Below are 23829 nucleotides of genomic sequence, written 5' to 3' on the forward strand. Positions count from 1 at the left end.
AGGGTGCGCTGGGGGCTCCCTGGAGGCCGAGAGCCCAACTCAGAGAGAACCCACCCCCCCTGGAGTGTCCTGGCAATACCCCTGCCCGTTCCCTCCCTCAGGGGCTTCCGTGGGGGATCCTCTGTTACCGAGAACCAGGGAGAACAGGAGAACAGAAGACGGAGACGGGAAGAATGAGGAGAAGCAGCAGGGGCAGAGGAAGGGGTGAGGGGTGCTGGCTGGAGGACAGAGGGAGGAGGAGGCACAGCAGGAAGGGAGCAGGCTGAAGGCGGGGGAGGGGGCAGGGGGCATGGCAGGTAAGGAGGGGACTGGGTCACAAGGAAGGGCCCGGATTTGGATGTGGCACTCACCTGAGTCACCGCTCCCTCCCCAGGCTGGTTCCCAGGTGAGCAGGAGGCCAGGGCCCTGTTTGTTTTTTGATAAAACCAACCCCAAGGCATCTACTGTGGTCTGGTAACAACACAAAGGTCATCAAAACAACACGAACCAATGCTCAGGAAGGGGGCCAAAAAGCAAGGCAGCCAGAACCCCCTGCTGCCTTCTCAGAAACTCGCTTCATGGGCAATTTCTAGCTGGAGACACTTTGTAAGCTTCATGGGCAATTTCTAGCTGGAGACACTTTGTAAGCAGTCCGCCGGCATGACCGCACCTAGCTGCTTCCTTGACTTGTAGAACGACTCTCTTTGTGTGAAGCACCATCGGGTTCGGTCTCCTGAGACCAACCACAGAGCCCTCAGTCGGCACATCCGAGGGCTGCAGAGAACCCCAGCTGGGTGAGGATGAGGTTCTGGAGGGGGAAGGGCTCTGGGGGGGCAGGTCCAGGAGGCCAGGGCCCCCGCGGCAGAGAGGGCGGGAGAGGGGCAGTCCGGGGGCAGGGGGTTAGCCGACAGACCCTCTGTGGCCCAGGACTTGCCCCCACCCCTGCCGTGGGCTCAGGCCAGGTGACTCTAGCCCACCTTGTCACCAGGCTTAGAGACCTCCCATGTCATTGTTTTGCTCCGTCCTTGTAGGACTACTCACACGATCAGCAGTGAGTCACTCCTGAGTCAGCTCCTGGGGGTGCAGAGGCCCTAGTTGCCTCAGCCCAAATCCGGGAGACCTGGTTTTCAGGGGAGGGAGGGGACACCCCACTCTCATATGGGCGGGTTTTTCCTCACTAGCCCAGTTTTGGAAACCCAACAGGCAGGCTGGGGGCCTGGACTGGCCCTGCAGCCCGCTGGGCCTCCCGCCTCCTCTCTCTGTGGCCTTCCGGTGGGAGGGGGGGCATAGGAAAGAGGTGCAAAGGCCGGGGGTCGGAATGCTGAAACACAGGTGCACAGGACACCTGGGTCGCTGGCGGGGCCACCACAGAGTCACACCCATCTGCCCCATTTTAATCCCAAGTGTACCCCTGCTTCCCAATGTCCCACACCTGGAAAAACAGGAACAGGGGAATAAATAATTTATTGAAATTAGAATAAATAAGATATGCGGGCACGGCTACAAATAACTGTAAAAATCGTTAACATATATACACACAGAAAGGTGCTCCCGCGGGCGGGGCGGGGCCGCACTGCAGGGGCCACGGTGCCAGCACGCGGGCGGCCCCCCCGGAGGCTGGTGGCTCACTTACAACGGCGGCCGCCCATCTCCCCGGATCCTAAGGCGTGCGGCCCAGGGAGGGCCCGCTCCCCTGGGAGTGTCCGCGGAGCTGCACCCCCTGCACGATCCGCATCACCCAGGCACGGTGGGCGGCCAGGCTGATGTAGACGCCCGGCCGGTCGCGCTCCGCGCAGCCCTCACCCCAGCTGATGATGCCCGCCAGCAGCCAGGTGCCCTCCACCTGGCACATGAGGGGGCCTCCGGAGTCACCCTGTGGAGAGGAGGTGAGGTCAGGGACCCACGTGGGTCAGGGCTGGGCAGAGCCCAGGACCGACACCGCAGGTGGCAAGGGGTTCCCTTGTAGGGTGGGGGGTGGGGGTGGGCTTCTCCGACCTGGAGAACAGGCCCTTGGGCTCACTGCTGGCGAGGGGGCGCTTTGTGCCAGACCTCGGCGCTCACAGCCCAAGCCACACCGGCACCCCGGGCAGCAGAGGAACCACAAGCAGGATCTAGTGTCCGAGCCACCCCCTGCATGGAGCTGGAGCTGGTGCTGGGGGCCAGGACGGAGGAACCCCCTCAGAAGAAGAAAAGCTCCCAGAGAGTGGGGCCCGGCACCCCAAGACGCTCAGCAGAGCTTTGGTGCACGGCCTGGCGGACGGGTGCCTGGGCCAAGCAGAGGCCTGGTTCTGTAGGCATCTCGGGAACTCGCGGGTCCCAGCTGACTTGGGGGGTGGGCAGCGGGCAGAGCTGGGAAGAAGGTGGGTGCTCACCAGACAGGCATCTCGCTGCCCCTCCAGGTAGCCCGCGCACAGCATGTCCTCGGTGATGGCCCCCTGCCCTGCTCCCCTCCAGTACAAGCGGCCGCAGATTTCCGAGTCGATGATGGGAACCTCCAGTTTCTGCAGGGTCTGGGGATGGGGCAGGGGCACTGGGGGCAGGGAACAGGGCATCAGGCTTGGGAAACCCTCTCTTCACTGTCCCCACGGCCCCCTCAGTCCCCCTTGGCGGCAGCTCTCAAAGGCTAACAATCAACTCTCTCAGATTCTCCCGAACGCCTATGGAAAACCCCAATTCCCAGACTCTGCCTCCGATCTACTGAACCCTAACAAGAATGTACATCCTGAGACCCTGAATTTTTGGAGACTGGAGATGCCCACACATGGAGAGAACCACGGGTCCCAGCTTGTCCTGCCTCAGGCACCACCTTGTCCAGCGTGGGGACAGGACAAGGGAAGTGGTCAACACATCGCCCCATGCTGGAGGCTATAAGGACAGGAGAGTCCCCCAAACCCCGGAGGACTGGAGGCCTTGGGGTTCTGAAGACCCTCCCCAGCCCATATCTGCAGTTCCTAGAGGAGCCCTGCAGGGTGACTATGGGGAGGCTGCCCGCAACCTCAGACTCGGGGACTCCCAGGCACCCGGTGTCATTTCTTGTACTTCTTTTGGAGTCTGGTTGAGGTCCCATTTTTCTTACACTTTTTCCTCAGCCCCCCTCCCCATTATCTATCTACCTTCCTTCCTTCCTTCCCTCCCTCCCTTCTTCTTTCCACTTCTCTGTCTCTTACTTTATCTGCCTTACGATGTTTTCCAGACTTGATCTCACAACTCTGTTTTCAGGTTGTGGAGACTATGTCCTTCTGGAAATTTTGCCTGCAATTATGGCACACTGCCACCAGGAGGAGCCTGTTTCCCACTTGGGCGTCCATCCGCAGTCAGCTGGGCCCCACGCTCCTTCCAGCCCTTCCTCCATCACTTACTTAACAGCCTCGCTGATCTGGCAGCTGCGGCCTCAGGACACCGCCACAGATCCCTTTTACCCAGAGAGGCCCTGCAGCTGTCCTCCTAGCACTCCATGGCTCCCCACCTCCGACTGCAGCTCACTTTTTGTCTCTGTCGTCAGAAGAGAGTCTTTTTCCTTCTGCTACGCCTCTGGCTTCTGGCCTCTGCTCCCCACCGTCCCTGTGTTCCCGGCTTACCCCCCGCCACCGGGGAGGGGAGCAGCCGCACCTCCGTCACGGACGCTCCCCCAGCCTGCGATCCAGCAGCGCGTGTTCGGAGAGAGGCGGACGGAGGAATCAGGCAGGCAGATGGGCAGGACTCGCTCAGAGAAGCGGATGGAGTGCTCCAGGCGCACCAGGGCGATGTCTGCGCGGGAGCCCTCTCTCCAGGAGTACACGGGGTGGGACTGAACCCAGGCGATACCCACTTCCTGGGACCTCGGGCCAGGGTTCCCCAGCCGCCAGGCCCCCAGCAGCACAGAGAACTGGGATGGGTTGTTCAGACTGCTGGCAGGAGGGGAAAGGAGACAGGGTCACTCAGAAACCCGGGGCGCAGGGTGCCAAGAAGGGTCTGGGGGATGACATGCTCAGGAAGGCCCCTGAAGCAGGGTCTCTGAGAGGCTCTGAGACTGGACCGAGACCTGGAGGCTGGCGCTGAGTGGGGAGCCCAGGGTCTGGGGCAGAAAGCCTGGGCGTCAAGTACGGGACAGGCCGTGCGTACCCCTTGAAGCAGTGGGCGGCGGTGACCACCCAGCGGCTGGTGAGCAGCGAGCCCGCGCAGTGGTGGGTCCCATTCTTTTGGATGCTCACGACCCAGGGCCACTCGGCATCGGTGCTGTCCTCGCCACCCACGATCCGGTTCAGCCGCTCGGGCTTCCCACAGGTGGGGGGAGCTGGTGGAGAAGAGTCACGTTTTGTCACCTCCGGGGCCCAAACCTCCCGCCCTGCCTATGCCCCGTGCTGTTACTCATGTGTGTGGGGGGCCCTTCCCCGCCCTTCCTCTGCGCTCCTCTCACCTGCTGATGCTGCCCTGCCCTGGGCCCCCCTCTGCAGCCTGCCTTCTTCTCCTGCTCCCCAAAGACAGACAGGCTCCCCCGCCCCCGCCCCCGGTGCAGGCCCCACTCACCAGGTATCCTGGCAGCATGGAGGGCAGCTGCAGGAGGGAGAAGGAAGAGTCAGGCGAGCGGAGAGGAGGCCCCCCGCCCGCAGTGCCCGGGGCAGCTCCCCAGACCTCCAGGGTGGGGCATTTCCGGGAGCCTGGGTAGGGCTGACAGAAACCTCAGGTGTCCTCTCAGTCGCGGCCTGACCGTCCCACCGGCTTCCTGGCCCGCCTGTGCCTGCGCTCCAGCCCACCCGCCTGGCAGAGGACGGCCGGCTCCTGGGCACCTCTCACGGAGGCTAAGAGTCGCACAGCACATGCCCGACCCTCTTAGGTTTCTCCCAGACTGGAGGGTGGGGCCCAAGACCCTCTCTATCCCCAGCCTGAGGCCTGCAACAGAAACGCGCGGACTGGACAGCGGGGAGGAGGACAAGGACAAGGGAGACAATGGATAGTCAGGGAGGGCTGAGGTGTGGTGAGGTCCAGGCAGGGGCGCAGCCTGCCTCGGTGTGTCCTGCGGTCCTGCTGGCAGCCACAGGACACGGCAGAGAGGAGCCAGCAGCAGAGAAGGCGAGGGGGGAAGGAATGGAGACCGGGTGCAGGCAGGGCTGGGAGGGACGGCAAGTGGGCAGGTGGGCAGGTGCTGAGTAGGGAGCAGGAAGGGGGTGGCTCTGGGGGGGTGCAGAGAGGGGAGGGGGGACAGGGCCTCAGAACTCACCTGCAGAAGCCAGAAGCAGCAGTGGGGTTACAATCCTGAGACCGCCCCCCCCCACTGGGGGAGCTCTGGAAACTATCATGGCCAGCAGGGGCACGGGCACGGCTGGGAGAGCAGTCCTGCCTGTGCCGGGGTGTGCAGTTTCCTACAGGTCACCCCAGGTTTTATCCGGGGACGTGGAATGCCGTTGGACCAGTCCCCCAGCTGAGTGACTGGCTCAGTCCCTGCCACCCCGGGCTACAGGTCACAGGAGGGGTGGGACTGCTGGGAGGAAATGGGCCGTTAAGGGGACTGGGGGCTCTAGCTGAGACCCTCCCTCTGCCCGGAGCAGTGGACTCGGGGATCTGGTTTGGCAGCTCAGGACCCTGGCTCCGGCTGTGGGCCCCGGCTCTACTCTCTGGAGGAGCCGAACCCGGACCCAGAGGTCTAGGTGTGAGCGCTGACGTTGCGGAAGCCCCCAGCGTGGGCGCTGACAGGAAGGCCTGGGGCCTGCGCCTGCAGCAGCTGAAGGCTAGGGTGAGGGTCCTGGCAAGGTCCCAGGGCCTTGGGGAGAAGGGGGCTGCCCAAAGAGGCTCAGTAACGGCTCCTTCCTCCAGGGGCCACCGTGACTCAGCCAGGAGACCTCACCAAACCCTGGGCTCTGGGATCCCGTTAACCACTTCCTGGAAAGCTGTGAATCAGGCCCCCAGTGACTGCTTGTCATGTGGGTCCTGCCACTCGGTGGCCAACGACTCACCCCTCACCTGGACTGCGGGGAAGACCAGGCAGGGCCGGCCAGGTGCCCAGGTGGCTGACTGACGCGGCTGCCTGGGCAGGGCTGGGTGCCATCCCCCACTCGGGTCAGAGGGCAGCAGGGCTCCGCTGGCGCAGGGGGTGCCCCAGATGAGACCCGGGGTCCCCACCAGCTCCTCCCTGACTCAGTGCCCCGATCCCATGATGCCCCTACCCCAAGCAGGAGGGGCAGGCCGATTCCTCCTCCGAGACCCACCATGCATCTCTGTCCTTTTGTTCATTTGATCAATAAGCCCCGTGCTGGGAAGGGGCGCAACACAGCGGGAGCCTACTGTGGGCTCAGCGGAGGAAAAGGGGCCTGGTGGGGGGTGGAGGGGAGCTGTGGGAGCCTAGATTGGAACCTCAATCTGGAGGCAGGTGACTGGATGGGACTCAGCAGATCCTGAGGGATCCCAGTCCAGGGGCTGGACGGTGTTCACCCAAGGGCCTAGGTGTGGGGGTGCTGGGAGTCTCAGGGGCCCAAGGAGGCGCCGGACTCTGGCAGCGGCTGGCGAAAGCTGCCCAGAAAAGGAGGACCTCGAAACAGAGGCCTGGAGGGCAGGTGGGAGTGGGCCGTGCAGAGACTCAGGCAGGAGGTTCTCGCAGGAGAGCAAGAGTTGGGGCTGGGAGGAGCTGGGGGCCCTCCAGGCCGCCCCTCAGTGCACCCTGCTGGGCACACCACCTCGGCCTCTCTGGCACTCCCCAGCTTGGCCCACATGCTCCTCCCCACAGCCTGTATGCGGCGGACCCCAGCGCTGCCTCCCCACCGAGGCCCGAAGGGTCTGCCGGAAGGGTCTGCGGGTGGCAACTGGCTGCCTCCCCTGGAGACTGGGAGTGTCGGTACCAAAGGACCATCCGTGTGTGTCACTGCCCCGCCCCCCCCCGTCCTCCCGCGTCGGTGGGAAGGGCAGGAGAAAACTGGAGGTTAAGCTGCAGCCAGAATCACCCCTCCACGTCAGGGCGAGCCCCCCCCCAGCTGCACCCCGCCCACCCCAACAGCCCCCGGCTGATGCGCTCTTCCCAGGACGGGGAGGAGGGGGCTGCCCAAGAGCACCCTCGCCCAGCCGCCAAGGTAAGGGGCTGGTTCTGCGGGTGCTCTCCCTCCACACCTGCCTCCGATTCCGGGTCACCCCGCACTCCATGGCTAGCCTCAGGCTCCCCCAACCCACTCCCTTCCTGCAACTAAGGGGGTTGGCCTCCCAGGCGCATTCGATAAGCATTTACTGGCAACTGCTGTAGGACAGGCCTGTGCTGGGCACTGGGACACAGTGGTGCTAAGACACAGGTCCTGTCTTCGGGCAGCCCGCATCTTCCCCGCGCTGGGAGGTGGACCACACGACGGTGGTGAGTCAGGGACAAGGGCAGAGGGGATTCTGGAGGATTCTGCTGGGCTGAACCGCACCAGACTGCTGCCTCCCCAGCGTCCTCTGTGTAACAGCCTTTCCCGACACCTGGGTGACTGCCCAGGTGACCCAAGGGGCAGGCATGTGTCCTGAGAGGTCACTGTCCCCAAGATAGGGTAGCCAGGCCAAGGGCCTCAAGGGGAGGGACCTGGCAGGTGCCACAGAAGTCCTGAAAAGCCAGTGAACTCTGGCACGGGTCCTAAGCAAGGCCCCAGTTCCCAGAGCGGGGACCCTGGCGTGATCACTGGTCAACCAAAGACCCGCGGCGTGCCTACTGTGTGCTGGAGGGATGCCAGGCTGGGGCTGGGCCCCTCGTCACCTGGGCACCCACCCGGCCGCCTACCTGTAGCCATCTATCTGGGGCGCCTTCTCAGGGCCGAGGATGTGCCCAGAGGTACGTAGGATGCGGGGGCTACGGAGCGAGGCCCACCACGCTCCAGGCAGAGGAGCACCCACTAACGCCATCCCCAGCAGGGGAGACACCCGCACCGGGCTGCGCACTCACCCCCAACCCACCACAACCAGGGCCCGCTGGGAGCCGCCACGCCAGCCCAGAACACAGCAGGGAGTGAACTGACACCAACCCTGGAGGAAAAACAAAAACAGTAGGAATAAATCATTTAGTCTGATGGACTTCAGTCCCGGGGAAGCCCAACCAGGAAGGGGATGCAGCGGGGGAGAGGGTGGCCCTTGTGTCGGGACACAGGACAGCGCTCCCTCCAGTGCTCCCTCTCCGTGGAGTCTCACGGGTGCAGCCGGAGGTCATCCCAGCCCCCCGGAACCGCACCAGCAAGGGCTCCGCTGGCTGGGACTGGCGGATGTGAGCTGTGGCAAAGGAGAGGCAAGGAAGGGGGGGGGACTGTGTAGGTGACATGGACCTGGGCTCCAGGGAACCAGACAGGGACAGAAGTGGGGAGGCTGTTCCACGGGGAGGGCACAGGCACAGGGTCTTGGGGGTGCGGGGCGTGGCTGACGGCTCTCACGTTCACAGCAGCAGGACACAGAGCCCCCGAGTGGAAGCAAGCCCGTGTGCATCCACGGACGAACGGACCAACAGCGTGGCCTGTCCACCCACGTCAATATCCCAGCGGAATATCATCGCTAGTGTCCAGCCACAACAAGGAAAGCAGCGCCGGACACCTGCCACGGGGGTGGGGGGCGTGCGGCGGCAGACACTGGGCTCAGTGACAAGAGCTGGACGCAAAAGGACAAATATGGCAGGATTCCACTTCCAGGAGGTCCCGCAGGTTGCAGAGCCACAGCCCCAGGACGTGGAAGGGGTGTGCCGGGGGTCAGGGAGGGGCCCTGAGTTAGGGTTTGGCGGGGGCAGTCCTTCCAGAAGCCGGGAAAGGTCCGCAGATGGTGGGACATGTGCACGTGTTTAATGCCACTGAGCCGCGCACTCAGCAGTGGTGAACATGCTCAATCCTGTCGATCTTACTACAACTAAAAGAACAGGGAAGAAAGTCTGAATGTCCCCCTGTGAGCACTGGGCCGCAGCGGGGGAATGGCCCTGGCCAGCACCTGGTTGCCCGATGGCATCACACAGGCCCGTGGCTCGAGCCGGCAGAGCACTCACGGGAGCAGGGAAATGGGAGCTCCTCCCTCCACCCTAGGCCTCAGTTTAACCATCTGTGAGCAGGACCGGCCCCACCTTGCCTGTCCAGGTGCAGGAGGCAGGGCACTTAGGTCTGGGGCCTGGCAGCCCTCAGGGCTCAGCACCAGTGAGCCACACCGGCCACACGTCAGCAGGCAAGAGTTTCTGGGGTACTAGTGGCTTTCAGGAACCATTTTTCCCTGGCTGGCAGGCCCGGGGACACTTGAGGACACGGCTCACTGCTGGTGTTCCGTCATTGGGGATGTCCTTCCTTTGGTCTAACTGCACTCTTGAGCTCTCCTAGGAACCCACAGGTCCCCAACCCTGTCCCAGGTCCCACTCAGAGCCCTGCCTCTAGCCCCGCCCAGCCCCCACAGCCAGAGACTCTCATTTTCCTCTTCTCTGCCCAGGCCCCTCATGGTCTCCCCTGTTCTGCCCATCCCCATCCTGGCCACAGAGCTCTGCTGCTCCCTTCCACCCCTGGCGTCTTGGGATACTCGGTGGCTCGACCGGGCCTCAAGTGGCAAGCACAGCAAATCCTCTCCCATTCTTCCAGCTCTCCAGCCTGGCCTGTGTGGTCTGAGCACATCCCCAGACCACCACCTACCTAGAACTCAGGGGAAAAAAGCTTTTTTCCACCTTATAATAGCATTGCCTGTTCTTGCAATAGCTCCATAAAGTGAAGGCTGAGCACCCCCTTGCTGCCCAGCCTTCCTTTCTCTGGTCTTAGGGGTCCCCCTGCCCCACTCCCTTCCTCAGTCCCATACTTCCTAAATGCAAAACCCAGCTGCCTGACTCTGAATGCTGGACTGCTACGGTCCATTTGTTAATTATAGGACTCAGGTATCTCTGTGCTGGCTGGCTAATGTCTTCCTGGAATAGAAAGCATTGTTAGTTCTTGTGGTCCACTAAGACCTTCAGGCATCTTCCAAGCTGCACGTAGAGCCACTCCCCTATCCCTTACTGATTTACTATCTCCTGCTACGTCCCATCTCTAAGTCAGCTCCAGAGTTCTCCTTCCATGCCTTAGAGCACTCTCCCAAGTTCTGTTCACAACCATTTCCTCCTTCAGAAAAGCTGGCTGTACACTGGGATTTTTAGGGTTAACCATGTTTTCTCAGTGACTCTCACTGTTCTCATGGAAAAATAACGTATCAGTTTGGCTGCGAATCTGTGAGGAGGAAAGCAGTCAGTCCTACAGAAATGGCACTGGGCTTGTCCACTCTGGGGGCCAGAACCCCTCACACCTCCACTCCCTCGCCTACACACCGCCTCTCTGCGTGGCGGAGCATCCTTTCTTTTGCCCACGCCACCAACACAAGAATTCTCTCCTTGTGTCTGGCTAGGCTGACGGATCACAGGGAAACTTGCAGCCCCCTTTGCTCTGTTCACTGCACATTTACTAGAGGGGTGTGTTCCCATGGGCTCTGACTGGCTAGCAAGAGCTGGTCGTTAAGTTTGCAGAAGTCTTCAAGTGGCTGACATCACGTGAGTATCCTGAAATCAGGTGAGCACAGCGGGACACCTTACACCACCAAAATTAGCAAAGGCCACAAAACAGGCCTTTCCCCCGAGGCGGCGCACCATGAAGTTCTGACCAGCATGCCTGAGAGTGTCTTCCACGTGCCCAGCCTGGGCTAGAGCCAGACTCCCAGCACTTGGGCATGTCTCCTTCCACCTGGCCGGACTGGAGCCCTCTCTCACCACAACACTGACATGGGTCCGGAAGGGCTGTGCTTCTCCGCGACCAGGAAGCAGAGGGGAGCTCTAGGTTGGGAAGGCCCGGGGCCGGGCCCAGAGGAGCCTGCTGGGAAGGGTAGACGGCAACAGGCAAGCTGGCTTGTGCACCCATCACCAGGCTGGGCAGCTCCCAGCACTCTTGGTGACATATAAGTGACTCACAGATGAAGGAGAGGGGGCAGGACCTTAGAGTCTTGAGGTCAGAAGTCATAGCCAAGGGCTCATGGAAAGGAAGTGAATGCTGCAAGGGATCAGCCACGTCTGGGGGCAGGTGCAGAACGAGGGGCCCTAGTCCAGTTCCCGAGGGAGCTGGTCCCAGAGCCGGGAGCTGCAGCACCCCAGCCTTCCTTCAGAGCCTCCTACAGAGACGTGACCTAGCCCCTCGGGTGACCTGCACAGCCGAGTCATGCCTGCAGAAAGGAAGCGCGGAAAACCAGCCCCAGTCTCCCCCACAGGGGTGGGGAACCACCTCCACCACGTTCCTCCTCCCCCTCACCCCTGCAGGGCAATGGGTGACTTCTGGTTTCTGCTAATGAATGGCTTCTGGGTTTAGTCACTGTGGTTTCTCCAGCCTGGAGGACAGACAGCTCTGGGGCATAGGTCAGTGACTGGGATGAGGATCCCAGTCTGTGCTGGGAGTTGGTGGAGGGGGAGGCCCCGTGCACGTAGTGAGGTATGAGGCACCCACTTCCACTTATCTCTGTCTGTCCTTCAAGCCCGTCTGGGTGCTGAGGACTTGGGACCCCCAATGGGCACCCCCAGACCTCAGATCCACTTGGAGGGTCCAGCCCTAAGGCGAGCGATCCCATACTCAGCCTTTGCCTCTCTACCCGTATCCCATGAAAAGGAAAAACTACTCTGTACACGCAGAATGCTGACACCAGATGTGTGGGATTTTGCTCACCAAGCAGTTCCCCAGCTTTCCAGGGACACCAACTGGACTTGGCGCAGACCCCACAGGGTAAGGGCTCAGCCTCACAAGATCGCCCCGACTCCAGGTACCATCCGACGTGGCTCCAAGTCCAGGGCTCCCAGGACCCCCTCCCAGGTTCTGAAATTTGCTAGGACGGCTCACAGAACTCAAGGGAACACTGACGTTTTCTAATTTATTGTATGACAAAGGATGGAGGGAACAGGCAGATGAAGCGGTACACAGGGCAAAGTCAGGAAGGGTCCTGAACGCAGGAGCTACCGTGTCGTGGAGCTGGGGTGTGCCGCACTCCAGCACGTGGGCGTGCTCACCAACCTGGAGGCTCCCCGAACCCCACAGTTTAGGGATTTTCATGGAGGCTCACCCCGTGGGCGTACATGACGATTCACTCTATCTCCAGCACCTTCCCGTTCCCTGCAGGCTCGGGCTTTCTGGTGACGGGCCTATCCCAGAGCTCTCTGGAGCCCACCCAGAGTCGCCTCCTCGAACAAAAGACAGCCCTGCCACCCAGGAAATTCCAAGGGATTTGGGAGCTGTGGGTCAGCCGCTGGTCCCAGTGTGTGTACCTGCAGCAGGAGGCCTGCCAAGCAGCTCCGGATCACAGATCACAGGGCATCCGTTCCAAAGACAGCCATCTGGAACGAACAGGTCACCAGCTGCGCGACAAAGCTGCCAGTTACAGCCAGACAAGGAGCCAGCTGACCCCCTCGTGGAAAGCCCTGGGTGAGCTAGGTAACTGGCCCCTTGAATGACCACACTCCTCCCTTCCGGCGCCCTAATTCCTGCTCTTTGTTTAAATTCACCAGTAAACAGAGAGATCATGAGACCCCAGCCCTCTCCGGCTTGGACCGTAGGAAAGGCAGAGCCGTGATGGGTGCCTTTCCCCACCTCCTGCCGACCTCACTGGGTGGCCCGAGGGTGAACGGTGGCTTCTCCAGGACTTGTGAGTAACAAATCTGGGTTTGTTTTGTTTCCAGTTTCCTGGTGGTCCTTGCTGAGGTGCATCCTGCAATCAACCACAGGAACCACAGGGGCCTAAACAGTCATATGGGGTCTGGGGTCCCGCTACCGTAGTGCAGGCAGACAAGTGCCCTGAGTACCCCCGCCTAGAGAGAGCAGCACCGTCAATGGGACCCGCAGTAGGCCACGGGAGTCCAGCCGTGAGTGGGGCGTCCAGGCCCCTCCCCCCTGCCGCACAGCTCACGAGCTCTGCCCCGGAGTCGGCAACAGCCTCTTCTCCTCACAACCAGAGCTGCTTAACGAAACTCACGAAACTCACGTTGCATCAGGACTCCTCCTCCTTTACAACTGTGCCGGTGCCCCCTGCCCTTGGGAGGAGCTCCAGACTCCTCCCTCAGGCTCTGCATTACCGGCCCCTGCGCAGTCTCCCTCACATTCCCTCCTCCTGGCTCATTCCTGCCCAGTCCCATGACACAGGGGCCCTCCCTGTCCTTGAAGCCCTCTGCCCTCAGAGAGCCATGTACAGGCTCTTCGATCTGGAAGGTTCTAATCCCGTCGTTAGAATCCCCACCTTCTCCTTTGGCTTAGTTTAAGTGGCACTCTCTCCCCAACTCCCCCTACTCGCCCGCAGGGCACAGTGCGGGGGATCTGCCCCACGAGCTAGAGACGCTGATCCTACCGGGTGTGCGTCCTACTCGGTCTCTGAGGAGGCTATTTACAACCCTGTAGGGACAGAACTCAATCGGCAGAAAACAGACAGGAATGCCAGTAACTCGGATCTCTAGAAAAGCAAGTCACACCCCCCAACGCAACTGCGCGGTTTCCTCCGTGTCCTGACAGCTGCGGCAGTTTCCGGCAGTTGGCTGAGTTCATTTCAGCTCCTTCCAGGACTACAAATGCGTGGGGGTTGGAGCCCTCTCCTGAACCAGTTAGTATCTTACTGGTTCCCTCCTTCACTGACGAAAAAACCGCTGTGATGACCTTAGGAAAGTCATTTTATCTTTCGATGAAAAAATCTGCTGTCAGCCTGTACGTTTCTCTTATCAAAGTCACCGCATGTTTGTTCAGAAACTAGCATGGTGGACGGTCAGTTCCATGAGGACAGGAACTTCTTTTGCTTCTCGGGAAAAACCTTGATTCTCTGCAACACGCGAAGGAGGAACCTGGCTGTGCTCCCAGCGGGGGCTGAGCACGGAGGGCAGGTCCTCCGGAGCTACCTGACTCTATAGGGTCTCTGGTCTGCCATCTTCCATCAGGCTACTTCACCACGACATCTGCCCCCTCCAGCCTGCGGGAAAGAGGATTCTCAGCACCACCTTTTCTTGCTCTGTAGGACACCGACCAGTTCTGCATCCAGTCAGCAAACTGATTTCAGCACTCCTGACTTCCTATATATATCCTCTTCGGAGTCCCTTTTATTTTTTTCTCATTTATTTATTTATTTGACAGTGAGAGGGAACACAAGCAGGGGGAGTGGGAGAGAGAGAAAAAGGCTTCCCACTGAGCAGGGAGCCCGATTCGAGGCTCGATCCGAGAACCCTGGGATCATGACTTGAGCTGAAGGCAGACACTTAACGACTGAGCCAGCCTGGCGCCCTTTCAGATTCTCTTTTAAAGTAGTTTTGGGGACGCCTGGGTGGCTCAGTTGGTTAAGCGGCTGCCTTCGGCTCAGGTCATGATCCCAGCGTCCTGGGATCGAGTCCCACATCGGGCTCCGTGCTCGGCAGGGAGCCTGCTTCTCTCTCTGTCTCTGCCTGCCACTCTGTCTGCCTGTGCTCGCTCTTGCTCTCTCTCTGACAAATAAATAAATAAAAATCTTTAAAAAAAAAATAAATAAATAAAGTAGTTTTGACAACCTCTTGGTTTCCTCATTAATGAGTTAAAATTTTTGACACACGCCCATTTTTTATTTGAAAGTCATGCCTTTACATTTCTGAAAATTACATTAAAAAAAAAGATTTTATGGATGCCTCAGTGGCTCAGTTGGTTAAATATCTACCTTCAGCTCAGGTCATGATCCCAGGGTCCTGGGCTCGAGTCCCACATTGGGCTCCTTGCTCAACAGAGAGCCTGCTTCTCCATCTGCCTGTTGCTCCCCCTGCTTGTGCTCTCTCTGACAAATAAATAAAATCTTAAAAAAAAATTTTTTATTTTTAAATAATCTCTATGTCCAATGTGGGGCTCCAACCCACAACCCTGTCATCAACAGTTGCACGCTCCACCAAATGAGCAAGCCAGGTGCCCCTTGAAAATTACATTTTTAATGTCTTACTACTATACCCTAAGGGTGTGAAAAGAAATAGTGATTTTGTTGAATCAATTAATTAAATGAAATAGTTCACAAATTTATACTTAATAAAGCAGTCTGCAAATTCTATTTTTTCCCTATTATATTATTTCAATCATGCTATTCCATTGTTTAAACCTGCTTTTAAAATTTAACACATGGTTGGAGCGCCTGGGTGGCTCAGTGGGTTAAAGCCTCTGCCTTTAGCTCAGGTCATGGTCTCAGAGTCCTGGGATCGAGCCCCGCATCGCCTGCTTTCCCCTCTCTCTGCCTGCCTCTGCCTACTTGTGATCTCTCTCTGTGACAAATAAATAAATAAAATCTTGAAAAAATCTTGAAAAAAATTTAACACATGGGGCGCCTGGGTGGGGCAGTTGTTAGGTGCCTGCCTCCGGTTCAGGTCATGATCCCAGAGTCATGGGATCAAGTCCACCATCAGGCTCCCTGCTCATCGGGGAGCCTGCTTCTCCCTCTCCCATTCCCCTTCCTTGTGTTCCCTCCCTTGCTCTCTGTCAAATAAAAATAAATAAATAAATAAAACAAAATAAAATTTAACATATTTTATGGGGCGACTGGGTGGCTCAGTAGGTTAAGCCTCTGCCTTCGGCTCAGTTCACAATCCCAGGGTCCTGGGATCAAGCCCTGCATCGGTCGCTCTGCTCAGCGGGGAGTCTGCGTCCACCCCCCCGCCGCCGCCTGTTTCTCTGCCTACTTGTGATCTCTGTCAAATAAATAAATAACATCTTTAAAAAAAAATTTAACATATGTTGGTATCCCACGACAGTAAACTGCTCATTCATAACACGACTGTTTGTGCCGTGCAATCTTCCACTGTATAATCTACCCGAGGCCATGTCCTCTGATACTGGACATTCATTCTTTTTACTGTTGTATATAATACTCACTAAACAACCTTGTTCATAAATTCTTAAAAGACATCTGTTTAGTTCCTCAAGTTATGTTCCTGGTAAGGAAATCACTAGGTTATAAACTTATTTGATATGTATTGTCAAACTACTCTCTTAAAAGACTTTTCTAGAGCTGTGTAGTGATTTCTTTCTCCCCCTTTTCTTACCACAGAAAAGTAGAATGCAAGTATTTCCCCTTGTATCCTGGCAGGGTTTGAAGGCTCAGCCTTCCTTGCCCTTAAGGAAAAGAAGAATTAGCTGTCCAGTGGCTAATGATGTGGTGTCCAGGCTGAATTCACCAGCAAGGTGTTGTGAAAGAGGGGAGCACTGGTGCGGAGAGAGAGAGGAGATGGGAAATGTGTCAGCTAGGAACAGGAAAGGGGAAAGATTTCCCCAACTCTAAGATGGGCGGGCCTGCAAACCTAGCAAAGTCCCGTGAGGGTGCACTCAAATGTCCAGGAGCCCCTGGAAGCCGAGGCCTCACTGGCAGACCCCAGCTCTCACCAGGACCCTGTCCATCATGTGCCAGGGCTTCCCTGCGCAGGCAGATTTTCAGCCAGGATGCTGACAGGGCCCAAACTGAATGTCAACTACGGACAGGTAAACAGCCACTTCCCTAAGGTCCCAACTGCCCCTAACTGCCCAGCTGATCCAGCCCTCCCCTAGACCTTCCCAAACTCTACCAATTGAAAAGTTCATGCTTGGGGGCCTCAGGGAGGCTCAGTCAGTTGCACAGACAACTCCTGACCTGATTTCTGCTCAGGTCATGATCTCAGGGTCCTGGGACAGAGCCCCATGTTAAGCTCCCTGGTCAGCAGGGAGTCTACTGGAGGGACTCTCACTCTCACTCTCCCCCTGCCCCTCCCCCTGCTCTCTCTAATAAATAAATAAATCTTGGGGGAAAAAAAAAGGTAAAAGTTAATGCCTGTTGAGGCACGGGGCCTCCCAGCCTCTTGAACAAGCCTGTCCTCATTGTTTACAACTAGTTATTGAACATGTTTAATGTCACCCTTGCACCTGTTCTGGGGGGCGAGGGTGGGGAGGAGTGCAGGTAAGGGAGGAACCTAGACTGTGCTGGTAGAGCGGTTAATATCCTGTCCACTCCTCCTGCTGTCTCCCAACCTGGTTAAATTAACACTCCCCGTCCTTCCCAGCTTGCTAACTCGGGGCCCTCGGTCTGTTCTAGACCCACAATATGCAGAGCAGCCCACACCAATGACGACTGACACTGCTCCAGGATCACGTGGACTTCAGGTCCGACAACAGCTGGCTGCCACACTCAACACGCGGACTCACTTCCCCCGTACTCTGCTCAAAGCATCGTCTTCCCCACTGTACAGATGAGGAAACAAGCTCAGAGAGGGGAGCAGCAGGGGACGTGGAAGGCCAGGAGTCCAATGCCCCAGGGCCATTTTAAGGTTCTGATAACCCCTGACCATATGGCCTCAATCACACCCACCCACACCTCTCCCTACAGGGTAATGCAACGGACCGTAACTATATGCTTTGAGTTGCTGCTGGCTGGTGAACAGTAATGCTTTCGAGGTATTAATAAGCATCTATTCATTTCAATTTGACAGCTCCCTTTTCCTACGTGAGAATAAGAATTGTTTTTCCAAAAAAAAAAAAAATTGTTTTTCAGGACTCAGACATTTTTATGAGCCCCACGGTGCTGCAATACCAAAAGGCTAGCATAGGCTGAAACCCTGGTCTTCTCAGGGAATGTCCAGCTCCTGCCCCTCCCCCTGCGACCTGATCCCCACTCTACAGGTAAGCAAACCCCATGCAGGATTCCTCTGGGTGCAAATAACCAAGGATGGTGACTCATCCGCTGAGGCAAAATAACGTGACTATTATTGGGACTTAACCATGCCAGGAACACCTGCCCAGGGAAACAAAAGGTGCAAATACACTGACTCTCCCACTTCTCAAAAATCCATTGAAAACCGCACAACTTTCGGGGCGCCTGCGTGGCTGAGCGGGTTAAGCCTCTGCTTTCAGCTCAGGTCATGATCTCAGATTCCTGGGATAGAGCCCTGCGTGGGGCGCCCCGCTCAGCACGGAGTCTGCCTCTGCTTCTCCCTCTTCCTCTGCCCCCGCCCCCAGCTCATGCTCTCTCTCAAACAAATAAAACCTTAAAACAAAACAAAACACCCGCACAACTTTCAACAGTTTGCATTAAACAACAGTCGGAGCTCCAAGACTGGAAACCCTCACCTCACTGGACCACAAATCCTTAACTTTTGTGCCTGACCATGCTCAACTAGGTAGCCCGAATCTCACCCAATCCGAATTAAATCCTGCCTCCAAAAGGCCTCAAGCTGGCCCCAAACCTCAGTACCTCAACCGTGCCCTCCCACCTCCTCTCGACTCAGAACGCTTTCCACATCGCGCTCCCCCTGCACAAGACAAGCAACAGGTGCTCTCGACGCTGTTCCCAGCATGTGACTCGGTGGCGACCGCGCTGGCGCGAACGTCTCTGCCTCAGAGCACGGCGTGAAGGAAGAAAAGCGGCGTCTGCTGCAGAAAGTGAGGCCCAGCGGGGCGCGGTGCCTTGCCCACGGTCACGAGAACCGCCTGCGCCGCGGGAGGAGAAGGCAGCCCCCCGGCCCCCCCACCGCCCGCGGGGCCCTGCCCTGGTCTGCGCCCCTGCCTGCAGCCTCCTTGCCTCATCCCCCGGGCGCCGCTGACTCAGAAGGAAGCTCCGGTGGCTCGTCCCTGCGCACTAATCCAGCCGGACTCAGCACCCGGGAAAACACACGCCACTCCGCGGTGACTCACGGACTCCTAGCGACGAACGACGCGCACTCGCAGGGGTTCCCCAGCCGCCGGAAGTGCGGCCACCGCGCGGGGAGTGCCGGGAACGCGGCGGACCGACTTCCGACCGCAGGGGCTGCTGGGTGGGGAGGTGTGCGCGCGAGGCTGCCACGCGGAGAGCGGCGCGCGGAGAGATCGGGTGGCACCCGCGTGGGCCCTGCCCGGTGCGGGACTCGGGAGGGGACCCCGGCCGGGGTGGAGGGGAGACGCCCCCCGACTCGGAGCTGAGGCCTGTGTCCGGCGTGGCCGGGAGCCCCCCAGCTCTTACCTGCCCCCGTTCAAGAACTAGAATACGAACCCCCAGGAACGGGGGGCGCGCAGCCGGGCGCGTGCTGCACCGGCTAGTGCCAGGCCCGAGAGCCCCCTTGGACATCTTGCAAGCCGGCTGGCATATGCTCCTGATCTTTAAACAGTTCTGTAGACCTACAACTCAGTTACATCAGAAACAAGCAAACTGGAAACCCTCTTCCCAACTGTTGTGCTACTTTTTACTCTGCCCTGCGCGCTACAGACTTCGTGTCTGCATTTTGTCCGCTCTGCGTGCTTGAGGACGTTTACTTCCAGCCCCCGAACTCAGGGACCGGGCGGTGGCGCGCGCCCGAAGCTTCCTCCCTGGCAGGTCCCGGAGCAACCGGGAGAGGGAGGTCGGGCGGACTGTTGTAAACTAAACGTCCATTGGAGTAAACCGGGAGTTCTAAGTGTGGGGGCTTCTCATTGGCTGGGCTGTTGCCAGGGCAAGTGGAAACCTTCCTCCTGCGGGAATAGTAAAGCAGCATCCACCTGCGGGGTGTGTTGGTGCGGCTGTTCCTGAGTGCCAGGGCTGAGAGTGCCCCCTGCTGGCGTCCTGACTGCCGTCTAAAGGAGGTTTCCTTTTTACCGATTTTCATAATAAACACTGGGGGACTCTAGAAATAACCACACCTCCACCCCGCTCCCCCAGAGCTGGTTGGTAAACATTCCCCAGCACAACACTTAGTGACACAACAACCAGGATAGACATTCAAGAAAATAAGGCCCAGGGCTTTTTTGGATTTACCCAGGGACGGAATCAGCCTCCTCTTATTTTTTTTTTTTTTTTAAAGATTTTATTTATATATTTGGCAGATAGAGATCACAAGTCGGGAGCGAGGCAGGCAGAGAGAGAGAGGAGGAAGCAGGCTCCCTGCCAAGCAGAGAGCCCGATGCGGGGCTCGATCCCAGGACCCTGGGATCATGACCCGAGTGAAAGGCAGAGGCTTTAACCAACTGAGCCACCCAGGCGCCCCAGCCTCCTCTTTATTAAGGCCTCCTGTGGGTTCTGACCATGGTGCGCGCAGGGCATGTTTGAGGAAGGAAGGGTTGCTACCCTGGGCTGTCAGTTTACTTAAGGTCGGCTTGCCTAACCCTGACCCTGACCGTGACTCTCACCTGACCTTTCTCTAATTGTCCTAACAGCCTTCACTGCACCGGTGCAAGGCCGTGAATGCCAACACTCAAAAGGTGTTCCCTGGTGAATGTCAGCAGGAAAGGATTTTGAATTGGGGTGATAAAATCCAAACTTTGCTTTCGGATGAGAATCATGCCCGTATGGAGGGACAGCCTGAGGAGAGGGATGAACCGACACCAGGAGACCGGCCTGTTCATTTGGGACTTTGTTCAGTACCCACTGTGTCAGACCTGCAGAGGGACGGGACTGCAGAGATGAGCATAAGCCATAATGCATGGCTCCAGGGAGTTCAATCTAATGGGCCAAGAGACAGTAAACAGACAATTACTATGAGTGTGATAAGTGCATTGAAAAACGCAGATCAAAGTGCCAAGGGTGACTCATTCTTTCTGGAGGAGGTAAGGAAGCTGTAACCCAGCCCGGACTAGTGGGGCTTGTGGGCAGAGGGAAGTTGTCAAAAGGAGGAAGGGGGTGGAGTTCCCAGGCTGACAAACTGCCCTGGCAAAGGGCCTTGTTTGTAGAGGGTCTAGGAGTGGACTGGAACAGAGAGGCGAAGGGGGCGGGGAATGGGAGATCGCCCATCAGCTGTAGGGGGCAAGAAGCCAGTCCCCACAGAGTGGAGTCGGGGTGTGTTCTCTATTATTCTCCAGTCGTGAGCTCTGTATCTGCAGTGACACTCACCTTTCCAGCCGTATCTCCCACCTTCCTTCCGTGCTCCTGCCAGAAAGGAATACTGTTCGCGGCCTGACTCTGTACCTTGTACCTCCTGCTCTTATGCCCCAAACTCTCTTCAAACACACATATGCTCTCTTTCTCTCTTTTTTTTTTGAATTAAAAAAATTTTTTATAAACATATAATGTATTATTAGACCCAGGGGTACAGGTCTGTGAATCGCCAAAAGTAGCCCTGACCATAGTACATACCCTCTCCAATGTCCATAACCCCACCACCCTCTCCCTACCTCCCTCCCCCCCGGCCACCCTCAGTTTGTTTTGTGAAATTAAGAGTCTCTTATAGTTTGTCTCCCTCCCGATCCCATCTTGTTTCATTTATTCTTTTCCTACCTCCCAAACCCCCCGCTTCCTCATATCAGAGAGATCATATGATAGTTGTCTTTCGCCAGCTCTTTTTCTCTTTCATTCACACACTCTATTTTGTAAATTCTACCCAAATTTGTCTAGTTGAATGTATGACTCAAAATCATTCCCTAGGACAAATTAAAAAAATAAAACTGCTCAAGTTGGGGGAGTGCCAAGCAGAGGGAGAGGGAGAAGCAGGCCCCCTGCAGAGCAGGGGATATGGGGCCCAATCCCAGGATTCCAGAATCATGACCGGAGCTGAAGGCAGTCACTCAACCAACTGAGCCACCCAGGTACCCATTGTTTTAATCTCTATGACATTTGCATTCTGTTTTTGTATTCCGGGGTTGTAAACACATTCTATATTTTCTTCCAATATGTTTATAGCTTAGGGTTTTAAAAGCATTTTTGTGGATGATGGAAAGTATTTTTATGTATCAGCTAACTTTTTTTCAATGACACTTACTGAATAATTATTTCATTCCCCCACTGATTTGAAGTGACTTTGAAATAAGATCCATCTGCGTGTATCTGTTAGGAATATACACAATATATACAGAAAGATTAGGGATACAGAAAAACTGTCTGATCTCACTTATATGTGAAATCTGAAAAGGTCATTCACAGGAGCAGAGCCGATGGTTGCCGGGACTGCAGGTGGGGGAAACGGGGAGACAAAGGTCAAAGGGTGCAAAATTCCGGTTGTAACATGAATAAATTCTAGGGATCTAATGCACAGCACAGACACTGTTGTTAATAATAGTTAATAGTTCATAAAATAGTTAATAAATAGTTAATAAAATGCTTAAAATCTGCTAAGAGATCACACCTCAAGTATTCTCACAACACACACAAAAGGTTACTACAGGAGGTGAAGGGTGTGTTAATTAGCTTGATTGTGGTAATCGCATCCCAATGTATACATATATGAGACCACACTGTACGCCTTAAAGATACACAATTTTTATTTGTTGATTTATACTTCAATAGTGCTGGATGAATAAATAGACAAGTAAATGTTTATAAGAGAGAAAAAGAAAAAGGATGAACAAACTCTACAGTTTAGCAAAAGTGAATCTGTTTTTCACATTCTGCAAGGTCATTTCATCGGCAGAGCGGTAGATCTGGTTCTTCTGTCCCTGAGTAGGTTTTCTAGAGATATCAGAGAAGACAACTGCCCTTGTTTAGGAATGCTGAGAAAATCTGGAGAATCGCCTGGTGGACATAGGTGACAGGTCACATGACATCTGTCCTTATCCTGCAGTACCTTCTCAGCTCACCCAGGTGAGCACCATTTCTCTCATTAAAATTTCTCAACACTAACCCCCCCCCAGAGGAAAGTCCCACAAGCTCTTAAAAGACCATATTTGACCCTGAGGCTTGGTCTTTTGTGGACATGTTGTGATTTGTTGGATGCCTGTTCAGGATAATGGTTCTGGGGCGATCTCTGAGCACCCAAGTATCCAAAAGTACAAAAAGTTTAGTCCAAGAACAATCACAGCTATTGTGAGAAAGAGGAGGAGTATATTTTGTCTTCAATGTTTTAGTCAAACAAGGCCTACCTAGGAGAATAAGTGTCGAGGGCCGGTCAGATCAGTCAACTTTCTCAAGTGGCTTTTAAAAACTAGGGTGCCTGGGTGGCTCAGTAGGTTAAGCCTCTGCCTTTGGCTCAGGTCATGATCTCAGGGTCCTGGGACTGAGCCCTGCATCAGGCTCTCTCTGCTCAGCAGGGAGCCTGCTTCCCCCTCTCCCTCTGCCTTCAGCTCTCTCTCTCTCTGTCAAATAAATTTTTAAAAATCTTTTAAAAAAAGCAAAAAAAAAAACAACAACAACAACTAATGGTTGGTTTTACCTCTTTTTTGGGTCAGAGTCAAAGATAAATTACAGGTATACAATTTTTTATACAGATTTTATTTATTTGAGAGAGAGAGAGAGAGAGAGAGAGAGCACGAGCAGGGTAAGGGGCAAAGGGAGATGGAGAAGCAGACTCCCTGTTGATCATGGAGCCCATGGGGACTCAATCCCAGGACCCCGGGATCATGACCTGAGCTGAAGGTACCTGCTTTACTCACTGAGTCACCCAGGTGCCCCCAGGTATGCAATTTTTTAAATAATTCTTAGCTAGGGTGGGAATTCTTGTACCAACCAGTGACACCCAGAGTGTTGGGTGTCTTCTGAGAATTTAATACAAAAGGTTCCTAATCAGGTATTGGTTACCTGGGAGTTTGGGTTAAATGCATGAGATGCCTGAAAAACAAATGCAAAAAAGTGGAAACTATTCACTTTTCACAGTCTACGTAAAGTTCTTGGTGAACCAATTCATGCAAAATGTACAAACTTTGTAATCATACAGGTCATTTTCTTGCCTTGTACTTTATAGTTGTCATATGCCTTGTATCTACATGTTTACAGACCCCAAAACATAGTTTTTGCTTTAAATCCTCCTGTATTTTAAAGAAACAAGGAGGAAAAAACCAGTATTCTATATTAACCTACCTAGTTTCCATTTCCAGGGCCCCTTTTGACTCTGTGAAGATCTGTGATTTCATCTGGGATCATTGTACCTTTAGTCTGAGACCTTCCTCTGGCTTCTCTTATAGGGCAAGTCCTATGGGCAATCCATTCTCTTAGTTTCATTTATCTGACATTGTGTTTTCCCTCTCATTCTTGGAGAGTATTTTCATAGGATGTGGGGTTTATAGATTCTGGGTGGACAGTATCATCAATGCCACTACC

At 56.0% G+C, this 23829-nt stretch overlaps 1 protein-coding gene across 4 annotated transcripts; it reads right to left on the bottom strand.

Moving 5' to 3' along the window:
* Positions 1-615: 615 nt before the first annotated feature.
* Positions 616-16095, bottom strand: LOC123933722 (brain-specific serine protease 4-like). Of its 4 annotated transcripts, none has more exons than XM_045993200.1 (7): positions 15938-16095; positions 12182-13863; positions 4486-4512; positions 4081-4252; positions 3589-3866; positions 2352-2509; positions 616-1852 (listed from the first exon to the last, which is right to left on the bottom strand). In XM_045993200.1, the coding sequence occupies exons 2-7, from the start codon at positions 12435-12437 to the stop codon at positions 1640-1642; spliced, it is 1104 nt and encodes a 367-aa protein (XP_045849156.1). In that variant the 5' UTR covers positions 12438-13863; positions 15938-16095; the 3' UTR covers positions 616-1639. The 4 variants fall into 4 exon arrangements, with proteins under 4 accessions (XP_045849156.1, XP_045849157.1, XP_045849155.1 ...); XM_045993201.1 differs by lacking the exon at positions 15938-16095 and having other exon boundaries at positions 12182-12621; positions 13255-14194; XM_045993199.1 differs by lacking the exon at positions 15938-16095 and having other exon boundaries at positions 12182-14194.
* Between the last annotated feature and the right edge of the window lie 7734 nt (positions 16096-23829).

The sequence above is a fragment of the Meles meles genome, chromosome 21 (genome assembly GCF_922984935.1).
Source record: "Meles meles chromosome 21, mMelMel3.1 paternal haplotype, whole genome shotgun sequence".
NCBI classification, from domain to species: domain Eukaryota; kingdom Metazoa; phylum Chordata; class Mammalia; order Carnivora; family Mustelidae; genus Meles; species Meles meles.